Source organism: Trachymyrmex cornetzi, unplaced genomic scaffold (genome assembly GCF_001594075.2).
Source record: "Trachymyrmex cornetzi isolate Tcor2-1 unplaced genomic scaffold, Tcor1.1 scaffold83, whole genome shotgun sequence".
NCBI lineage: Eukaryota > Metazoa > Arthropoda > Insecta > Hymenoptera > Formicidae > Trachymyrmex > Trachymyrmex cornetzi.
This window is the reverse complement of record NW_017300169.1, coordinates 2,403,887-2,415,631: the sequence shown is the minus strand read 5'-3', so window position 1 is coordinate 2,415,631 and position 11,745 is coordinate 2,403,887. Positions and strand designations below refer to the sequence as shown.

The following is an 11,745-nucleotide window of genomic DNA, read 5'->3' as shown; positions in this document are numbered from 1 at the left end:
ACAGGTTTGTCTATACCGGGTGTCCAACAAGTCTGGCAATTCGACCGACTGTACAACCAGACCCAGGCGACTTGAACTCAGTTATTTTCGGCGACGCGCTATTTTGGGATAATGCATGTCGTGACGCGGGGTGCCACGGAGAAATCAGTTTACGGAGAAACTTGGTCGAGATGGGTTGTTCTCTGTATGTTTGTGCACCGGCAATTACAGCTCAGATTCTATCTCGATTATCGCCAAACATGGACCTTTTCGCAAAAGCGTAGTGCACAATGGGATGTCATCACTCGAAAATTAATTGCTCATTGCAACGTGTACGTGTACCCGCGTAATAATGATGTAACGAGAGTATCGGTCGGGGGGGAATGCCGAAGTCGAAACAATTAATAGTGCACGTACTGTATCATTTTGAGGAATCGAGGTGCAAGGTTTTCACAAAGAATTACAAATATTTTTAAATTAACCGCAATAATATCAATAAAAACTCTCAGAAAAATGATTTATAAAAAGAAACGGAAATTGTCAATTAATAAGTAATGCATCTTTCTAACACGTGATGGCGGCATCTTATAATCGTCTATTTAGTTAATATGTTAGTATATGCATATATGTGTACATAGTTTTCGCAATGAGAATTAAACGCAGAAATCCCGTCACAATGGATATAATGCACGAAAGATATGAGGTAAATGTTGATTCCAAGATTTGATTAAATATAACAGCTTTTGAAAATAAATATTCAAAAATGTTTCACCGCTGTAATATTGAGACGATAGTAAAATAAGAAACAAATTTCAATATTGCATATTAATTTTTACAAATAGATTCATGTTAATTCTTTAAAATATTTTATCATTAACATTCTATCTATGATAAGCCATCTCCATAATTCGGGATAGAGTTTGATTCAAACATTAAAATAAAATATTTTGTTAAGTTTATAGAATCATAAAAATATTTCATATTAATTGTGTGTTAAAACATATAGACTTGAACAACGTGTAAATCTTATTTCGTTGATTTATTCTCAGTTTGCGAAAATTGTCTAGGAAAATTGAAGAAATTTAATTAAAGTCAGATTATATCTTATGTCGACAACTTCGAAGAAATGTCGATCATTTTTCATGGAATTGTAAACAATTTGACAATAGATTTTGTTAAGCAGCCAAGTGGCTCATCTCTACTGCAATTGCAAAGACGTGTTTTTGATTCCCCGTGGACCACGAAGGAGTCGATAGCAGATTCCGAGAATCAACTGTCGTGGACGTAAAAGAGATTCGAAGATCGGACATTTCCTATTAAATTTGCCGAGCGTAATTTTCCATTAGCCCTCGGTCAGTGCTCGCATATAATAAGAGTTCGCGATCTTCTTGTAGCTCTGTACGCGTGCTGCATTTTTCTGTATCAAATCATTATAGACATACACACACATATATATATGCCTCGCCTATTAGCTTTATTTGCTAGTAAAGCTATCGCGATCATAATAATAAAATATATACAGTTTTAGATCATCAATTTTGGCAAAAAAATCCAATTCAAATAATATCAGCTCATTAATTGATATACATATATTTTTATAAGAAATTGAGAAATTAAAAGTTGAAAAAACAAATTACAATCACGGTCGTAATTATCACATATTAATATCTTTGTATCAACTAAATTAACTTAAGAAAAAATCTCGTACAACGCATGAATAACGCGCGCGTTCACTTAAACTTTAAATTAATGAGCGAGATTTCTCTGGCCTTACAATCGTAAGATGATGTTAATGGAAACGAAATGGAACGAAGCCAATTACTTGACTGCGGTTTTCGAGCAATAATGTGAATTCTTGTGGTGACTTGGCGGTTTCTTGCGATAGGTATTTTATAATCGTCAATGAATTATTAAGAAACAGGGAATCAAAGGTTCGAAGTGACCGTTCCTCGTGGTTAGTCGTCCACGAGAGGATACTTATACGTAGTGATATCATAAACAACAGAGAGCAACGGCGAGAACTCAATAAGAATTCGGCGATCCGGAAGCGTGATGTTCGCGAATCGGCCGGAAGTGATGCGATCGAGGTGACATTGAGAAGCCGTAATCGTCGATGGAAACGGATAGGACGTCTCGTTCGTCAGTCAGCAGGAGTTGGCATCGCGGCCGGAGCGGAAGACGGCGGAAACGCAAGCGGAAGCCATGGGGTGAGCGGATCGGCGACTGGATCAGGACGCTGATAGCATTCCTCTTCAGTAACGTCGGCATCGTGTGTCTAGTAGTGGGCTATACTATAGCGGGTGCTTTCCTATTCATCTACATCGAGGGTAAAACCAGCTTGAATGTCGCCGGCGACGTCATCAAGCTAAGAAATTCGACGGCCGTCTCTCTTTGGGAGCTTACCTCTAAGGTGAAGAATTTACGTGAATCGAGCTACGAGCTATAATTTCTCGCAGTAGTGAAATCGAATGATATCGCCAAGAACAGATACGTAGAGATATACGAAGTTTATCTTTTACAAGTTTTATTAACCATCTATTTTTACACATGTTTAGATTTGATCAATCTTTAAATAAAATATAGAGGGAAAAAACAAATGCTATTATTAATATTGTCGATATTTATTTTTTTTACATTTTGACACTGTTTATATTGCTTATAGGAAAATGTGTTTTCGGAAAAACTCTGGAAGGAGAAGGTAAGAAATATTCTCGAGAATTACCAAACAACGATAGTATCAGCTATAAAAAATGGATACAATGGTATGAAGGAAACTAAGTGGACTTTTGCCGGTGCTTTTCTGTATTCCCTTACCGTGATAACGACCATCGGTGAGTCTCTACATTTCTTATATATAATCAAATTGTTTGCAATTTACTCGTAACTTTACACTGTTAAAAGTAAAATATTAATTTTAATTTAGAGACGTATAGTGGACTTTCTGAGACATGCAAAAATGTTAAAATTTTTTTTGTACAAAAATGTTAATTTTAACTAATGTCTCAGAAAGTCCACTATACGTCTTTAAGTTAAAATTAACATTTTATTTTTAACAAAATATCCGCTTTAATTTTAATTTACTTATATTTCTTAATTTATTTTAATTTAAAAATACAAAATTAAAGAGTTAATTAAATGTATAGAATTTTTCGGTATATATATTCGCGCGCGTTTGTCTTTAAGAATTAAATGTGGCATGGAAAATGTATAAATGTCAGAGAAACTTTTGAAAAATGTAGACAGTTTACTCGCTGCTGGATATTTTGCCATATACTAAGTATGGTACGCTTATTTGCCCTGTTAATGCCTAGCTAATGCCCATTTCTCTCGTCGTGACTGATTAATCTCATTAAAAGCTTTTATGATAACTATGAAAATGTTTCGAGATAAAGTCTTCAGATTTTGTATTTAACAATAAAGTTGTGCGAGAGATTGACAACTTTGTAATATTTTATAAAATTAGCAAGCTATGACCAAATATTAATACACAATTTATTTGAAATCATTATGCTAAAATATGTAGAATAAATTTGATATCCACTTTATTATAAAAACAAAATAAGTAATTTTTTTTAATTGTATGCATACATAATCTATCTAACGCATATAATGGATGTTGAGAACATCAATTTTATACATGGTAAGAAAAATTTTATTAGAAATTTTAACGAGTAACACATTCTCCAAATAAGCAACTACGTGTATGTCCAAAAATAAAAGAAATGAATTTAAATTGTAAAAACAGACGGATTTCGAGTTGAAAAATATATACACAAATCTTGGTCTGTCTGAAATATCAAGAAAAGGATATTAAAATCGAGAGAGAAAGAGCGTAATAATAAAAATATTCGTAAAATTCTTGTTGTTAGACAGTACCTATAAATTTTTTCTGTTTTCAATATTATTACATGTCATACTTTATATTCGAATTATTTTTAAAATATTTAGAATGCAAATAATTAAAGTTGAAATTTATAAAGCTCTTCTTTTGTTTGATAAGAAAGAAAATGCAGATTCATTCTATATCAATTGTAGAATAAATTGATTGATTTATTTATATTTGTCAGTGTGGCGTAAATGTTTGCTATTTGCTAAACTTTAATTATTTTCTTATTATTTTTATTGACACTAAATGTCAATCTCATAATACTTTCTTTCTATACATACACACATTTCCAATACTATTTTTATATTTTATTTATATATTAGACATTTGTCTATGTAGAAATTCCTAAGAAAAATCTTTACATAAAATTTTGTATTTAAATAAATATTTATTGAAAGAAAACAATTAAAAAATCAATCTGTATAAACTAATATATAATTTGAAAAAATTAACTTAGCGACATTTTATTAATCTTAATTTTTTACAAAAAGCTAATTTTTTCGTCGATTAATCAGATCAATGATTTAATCACAAATTAAAAACAAAGGAAATTGAAAATTTCTTGATTGTTGTTGATGAGTGCGTACGAAAATTACTTTGTTCTTAGTCTATCACGATCTAATGTGTCAAAAGAGATCGAGTTATAGCATCAGGTAGAAAAATCAACGTAAAATGTCGGATAGTTACTACGATCCAGGCCACGAATAATATCCTGAGACGTAGGATTTATCATTTTCCGGCGCCACGGCAATGAAAGGATAAAGTGATATTAATGACTTTAACGTGATGGCGGCTTTGTTCTCAGCGTTGTGCGTGCTACACCATATCGGTATACCGTGTGCGAGAATATGTGTGAGAAGAGTATAAATCATGATTACTCGGCGAAATTACACGGGAGGAATTACGCGATTCATGAGGCTATCGCATAAATTAGAAATACATGAAAGTATTCACGGTCACGGATATATATGTATATCTTTGATATTATAAAATATCCGTTTCCTCTAATATAAATCTTTCAATATTTTTTTCAGTGAATAGTTAGTGTCAATAGTAGAGTGTATCCATTAGTATTTATTTAATAAAAACATTTCGATCAATATTACCTTGATATATGGAATTAACACAAATACTATTGTATTATTATGTAACGTTTGATAGCTGGAATAATAAATATTAAATTATATCACCACTAATCATATAATTTACATAACTTTAATAGGATTCACCACAATTGATTATTATACTGACCATTATAATATATTGATACCTGTGTTTGGAACTATTTTGGAAGGTTGCGTATGAAAACTGGAATGTAAATTTCATTTCGTGCACGCGCCCACGATGATAATTATTTTCAGTCTTTGACATTAGGTTGTTTACGTCAATTGGCACAATACAAAGTCGATTACTTTGAATTAACATAAAATTAATTATGAAATTCGATGTCGATAAGGCATGCTCTTCATGAAATGATAACCATCGATGAATTACATGGCACATTAGTCCTAAATTAATCCTAAACTCGCCCAATTCAGTTTTTATGATATTGCATCATTTAATAAATAAATAAATAAATAATTAAATTAGTTAGTATTCTTTTCATTTTGACACATTGTATATATTGCTGTCCAATATTATCCGTCTATTTTAAGACGCCGACTTAACAGCAAAATAACATTAGATATATGTATATACATGTTAATACAAGTTTAATAAAAACTTAAAGTATTTAAAATCTATTCATCTCGAGTTATATAAGTTTTTCATAATTGATTGACTTTTAAAATGCTAATTGCTATAAATCACGACTCTTCTTTATTAATTATCTCAAATACCATTATTATTATTAACCTTCAACATAGTTAACGTTGATAAAATCAATGAAAAATAGTGAGAGCAGGGCTCGATGAAAGTTTCGAAATTGGATTATATTGCTCAACCGAACTTCCTGTATTTCCTTCGTATCCGATGTCCTTCGTAGAATCGAATCGCTACCGAAAATTACCTGTCGTACGTCTACGATGTGTTCCGCGACGACGAATTTGCGGACTGGCGAGGACTTCGTTAGGCCGGAAATTAATTAACGTGTGCTGATCGTTCGATCCCCCAGGATCGACGAAACTTGCTCATTCGTTCATTTATTTGTTCGTTCATCGCAAGAACATCGCTGATGGTCACCATCAACGATCGACATTCCACTTCGCTATTAATTAATTTCTTTAGTGTCTAGTAGGCTAGGTTAGGTTAGTAGTTAATCTCCTGGATGCAATATTCAACGACATTATGCAAAGTGCATTTTGCAAAAAAGACATTCCACTATTCTTTTACAAATCAATATACATACATATACAATTATTTTCATCAATACATAAGGTATTATAATATAAAGGAATATAATAAATTAATATTATATAATAATTATAATTGTATTTTATAAGAAATTGTTGACTGAGCTGATTCTCGATAACCACCGATGAACTAGTTATACCCAATTTTTACAATTATGGACTTTCAATCTTCAGACTGGATATTTATATAGATCCGTAACATCTTAACGCAGAAATAAGTATATAAAATTAGCTTAGGGCGATAATTTTTATTATATATTATAAGTACGTTCGTTGACATTGTTAGGGGTTATATAAATATGTTTTCTTTGTTAATCACTGATGAAGACTTTGTAAGTCGAAACGTTTGAGATTTTTTAGCGTTATATGTAATATAATTTGTGAATATAATTTGAATATATGTGAATATAATTTGAATTTTATTAATTAACTATTATTGCTCGTTTATAATAAAAGCCTTGACATTTTAATTAATTGCGTAGCATTTACACGAGCCTATTTCTCTATATAATAAATTAAATTCAAATGTAGTTAATAATTTTTCATTTTACTTATTCTTTTTTAGATAATACATATTAACATGTGATAATACATATCACAATGACCCGAGATGTATTCGAGTAAAAAATTAAAATATATGCTTAGATATCTGCGCATTTTCATTAATTGCATTTATCTTTTATTGTGTCAATTTCTTTTATTTTGCTAATTATAACGTAAAGAAGTTTTTGAAAAATATACGTATTACACCTCTACTATAATATACTCAAGATCTTACAAAGTACTCAAGTGTTATAATAAAGAAATTTCCTGTTACAAAAGAATATCGATTTATTAAACTTGCCGTTCTCCAAACTCGATTAAAATCGCAAATTATGTACCTACTATATTCGCAAACATAGAAAGAAATGCATATGGAAACACGCTCACTTTATATATTTTACGTTCAAAAATAACGCTATTAAAAGCTTTTCAAATATTTGCCCAATCAATGCCGTCAAATCAGTAATTGATTAACTTGTATATATTTCAGCCTCGAATTTAGAAAACATGAAGGAAAAGTCATAGCCCATCTTCGAGCGTAATTGGTTTGTTATCAAGATGTCTTCTGCCAAAGCTGAAGAAGTCTCTTAGTGATTTCACTTATTCTACAATCATATTTATGTCACATATAAACAGAAATTTAAACAAACATAAATATGATGAAAACTGCTACAGTAAACACATATTTTAAAAATAATTTTTTATTTTTTCTTAGTTACAAACCAAAATTTATCCATAATTTTGTTAAAAGTTATTTGTTAATTTCAAACTTTGATGTAAATTATGCGACCCAAGGTGCGGTATTATACGACGACAAAAGTTTAAACGGATCATATTCACGATGTCACATCGTTTAAAGTTAACAAGAACTTTGTCAAAAATATATATAAGGGACAAAATATTTTATATAAAATAATTATATTTTCAAAATAATAACGCGACAAATTAGAACGGTTCGTACTATTATTTATTTGCTAGATTTTACGTAAATAGCCATTGTTTCGATACAATTTAAACAAGCATGAGAGTTATAATTAATCATACATTAATTGCGACAGTTAGTTAATTGCGTGAATTTCTCATCATTAAAGTTCGGACAGGAATGGCTATGGAGATCTCTGTTGGCGATAAATTTCTTTATGCTAAAATTATAGATCTAGAATACTAAGAGAATCGCAATGTATTTGCGATATTCGTAATTAAGAAAGTCGCCTAAAAACACATACAGAGCATTTTTGTTGGAAAAAGAGATAAAATAAAAAATTGTCTTGATATCCTATTCAATTTACACTATAAATGTAGTTAAAGTACAGATAATTTTGTTTAATATAATATTGTAAGAATTAAATTGCAAAATCCGGCTCTATATGCACCTTTGTAGGTTGTTTTTCATAAAAAAAGAAGTTGAGAAGGTCTCATGACGCGATACTACTTCTAAGAGATAAAATATCAGCACGAAGACATGTATCTGTACTGTAAGCATAAAGCAGATCATTTTATTTATTATAATACTTTTAAAAGCAAAATTACAAAATTGTGCTCTTACTTTTTTTTTATCTTTGTACACATGTAAGTAAAAAAATATTGTATGGCAAATATTTCTTCAACGCTACAATACATGATAGTGCAGATATATCTATACCGTAAATAAGATGTACATGAGTTGACTCGTCACTTTTGTTGACTCTTAATTCTTTAAATGATTGCGTTTTGAAGACACGAGGATCTGTCGACTCAAGCCTCGTTGAATAAATGATATCTAATAGGCGATACATGCGTGGCTTCATGTATGCGCGTCAGCACTCTATATAGAAATCATGGTGTTAAACGTGATTGAAGATACACGTGTATTTAGATACACGTGGAAGAGATCACTACCTACTACACATGTAATAAAAAGAAATATCAAGATATACGTCGATCGATTTATTGTCACTCAATCCATTTTAGACTTAAACAATCTGTCCATAACTTATGTACGTCAGATTTATGATTTTTAGCTAATATTTTATATATGCCTTATAATTTTATATACTGTACATTTAAATATATATTTTATGCATATATTCTAATTTTCCAAACGTTTTTCATATTACGTTGCATAAAATTATAAATTCTATCATCGATTTTAATACAAAAATAGAAAGATATATATATATCCGTCTAAAGTGAGTTTTATAAAATAAATTTATATAGCATATTCTTTGTATTTGAGATAAAATACAGTAACTATTCTCGCGTATTTAAGTCAATATTTATTTAACAAATACAATTTATTTATTAATATTTATTTAACAAATGCCTAAGGGCATTTCCCGGTTAGCGCTCGTCAGAACATGAAGTTTTGTTTAATATTATTGGATACATTAATTTACTTAAGAATCCGGAGATAATAGGCCTGTTCTTTTTAGCTAAACTTCCGCATCAGTTCTTTCTTCCTTTTCTCTTTAGGACGAAGAAGAAAAAGAAAAATGAATTGGTGCAAAAGTTCAGTCAAAAAGAATAGGTCTTATATTTCCAATTCACATCAGGTTTCGTAAATATTACTTTACTATTGACTTTACACAGCTCTTTTAAATTTCTTGGCTCTGCTCTTTCTCGTCATCCAATTATGAAATAGTTTGGAACACAGGACAATGCCAATTCATCATTGTATCTAATTTTCGATATAACTTCATGTTTCCATTTCAACCTGTTATATCATGAATTCTTCTAACGTATTTTTTCTTTTTGTTTTATTACTGTAATGAAATTTTAATTCATGATAGATTGTCATCAGACTGATGAAGATTTAGAATTAATATAGTCAAAATGTACCATCGTTTTACTGTGATAATGTACATATATGATAACTAATTTTACAATATACATATTACTAACTAATTTTCTAATTATTTTATTATAATAAACTAGTTCAATTAGACCCTTTATTGCTCGTTATTTCGTCTATCTACCTAGTTTAATTTGTTATTACACATCCAAGCGGATAATATTTATATATTTTTTTATTTTATTTAAATTCGATATTAAGCGAAACACTTTTCTCTCAATTGTATTTCGAAAACAAAAAGAATGGGAAAATTAATAATTTGCCTGAATATAGGTCGATTGACACTTTTGCTTATTGTTCAGATTATCAAGAGTTTCAGGTATAATAACCGTATAGTATCACAAGGGGATGTGGAAATAGTCGGTAACGCGATATAAATCAAGCGCGACAGCGATTGTCCGACATCGCCGGCAACGGGCATAATTAATTTTCAGAGGGAATCATTTCGCCGTTAAACTTCTTGACAAGCCGATAAATTGGTGCCGCGATGAAACCTCCCGCGATTAATCCTCGCGATAATTGATCGCTAACCATGTATGCGACGACACTGTCGCGTCGGTCGCTCTCATCGTTCGAGACGGAGAAATAACAAACATATGCACAAGTACGGGCGGGATATCGGTTTCCGTATTTTTGGTTAATCGCCAATAATTCTCTGGCCGGAGGCCCGACCCAAACGGACTAATGTCCCTGATACGTCTGGCACGTGATACCTGTTACGTGCGTGGCAAGACAAGCATGTCGTTATGCTGATAGTACCATTCGAGTCGATATGAACAAAACGTTTTGACATTCGAGATTTCTAATTAATTAGTATCAATCATCCGCAGTCCCGAGAATAATTTTAAAACATTTGCGGAATTGTCCAAATTTCTTTTTGTTTTCATTTTACATAAATCTCTCTCTCTCTCTCTCTCTCTTCTTTCTGTTGTTCCTGGTTTATATTACTTTACCTGGTATTAATTAACAGCTTTTCTACTATTTTATTTCGGTTTTTAAGATTATTATGTCATAATCCAATTTGCTTTATGCATTGCCCAAACATACTTTAAACCGCCACAAATGGAAACGAATGGAAACAAATGATATGACGAGTGCATATATCATGTTAATTTATGTCATGGCGTGTTGCAGTAAATCATCATGGAAGCGAAAGAGGATAAAATCAGGTGATCCCGGCTGCCAAAATTGTCAGTTAGTGAAAATGATAAACATCACTGGCGACGTACGCAATGCTTCACAGTATGGTTATCAGCGTTTTAGAATTATCATGTACACTGTTAAAACTAAATGCACATCGTCAATGTACATTTAACATGGAAGCTTTTACATGTGAATGCACGCAAAATGGTCTGAAAATATATTCCCATTTATCTCTTGCAATTTCAAATTAAGACTCGATAAAACGTAACATTACAAATTTGATATTTTAATAATTAAGTGCAATATATTCAATTTAAATTCGTTTCTGTCGGTCTTAAAACTAATTTTAATATTCAACATTAAAACCTTGATTATTAAATTAAAAGTCAAGAGTTATGAAAAGCTCAGTTTCAAAGAATTTGCGATTAAACTCGCCTTTCGCGACTTTAAGAGAATCTGTATAAAAACGTCTTTGTGCTTTTATATTTTACTAAATCTTTAACGCTCGCCGTTGAAAGATTACATAATCGCCATAAAATCGATAATAATGAATAGGCGAAACGGTTCTCTCGCACGTATCAACGACGAAAAAACTTTAACTTTATCATCAGCGAAGTTGGATAACATTTTTATAAACATCATCAGTTAATTGAGTTTGAGATTATAAATGCCGACATCGGTATATCGTTATTCATTTAGTGATGGATTTAGGCTTGGCAATAATAACCTAATGGTCGCCAGTGGTTTACATAACGTCGCTGTGGACAAACATCGTTTTACTCAACCTTTTGCCGGCTTTATAAACTCGTATACGATCCAAATAATGAGTGCGCAAAGCCTACAGAAATGGAGTTTTTTAATGTTTAACAAACTGTTAAAAAAATCGCACGCAGTACGTATAATACATATTCCGAGTTACATGGTTGAGTTACATTGTTACGCCGGGGAAAATATTGTACGTGCGAAACGACCGGAAAGTCAAATGTCAACGGCGATACGTAACATAACTCGTC

At 31.2% G+C, this 11,745-nt stretch overlaps 1 protein-coding gene across 4 annotated transcripts in view; it reads left to right on the top strand.

Annotated features, from left to right (window-relative positions):
* The first annotated feature begins 161 nt into the window (after positions 1 to 161).
* Positions 162 to 11,745, top strand: part of LOC108768884 (two pore potassium channel protein sup-9) — a 41,738-nt gene continuing 30,154 nt past the window's right edge. Inside the window, exons 1-3 of one of the 4 annotated variants that reach the window (XM_018519554.1) lie at positions 162 to 418; positions 1,865 to 2,389; positions 2,642 to 2,810. In XM_018519554.1, coding sequence (XP_018375056.1) covers positions 2,093 to 2,389; positions 2,642 to 2,810 — 466 coding nt within the window. In that variant the 5' untranslated portion in view covers positions 162 to 418; positions 1,865 to 2,092. Of the gene's footprint in view, positions 683 to 1,864; positions 2,390 to 2,641; positions 2,811 to 11,745 lie in introns of those variants that run through there. The other 3 variants (XM_018519553.1, XM_018519551.1, XR_001940512.1) reach the window with 3 other exon arrangements.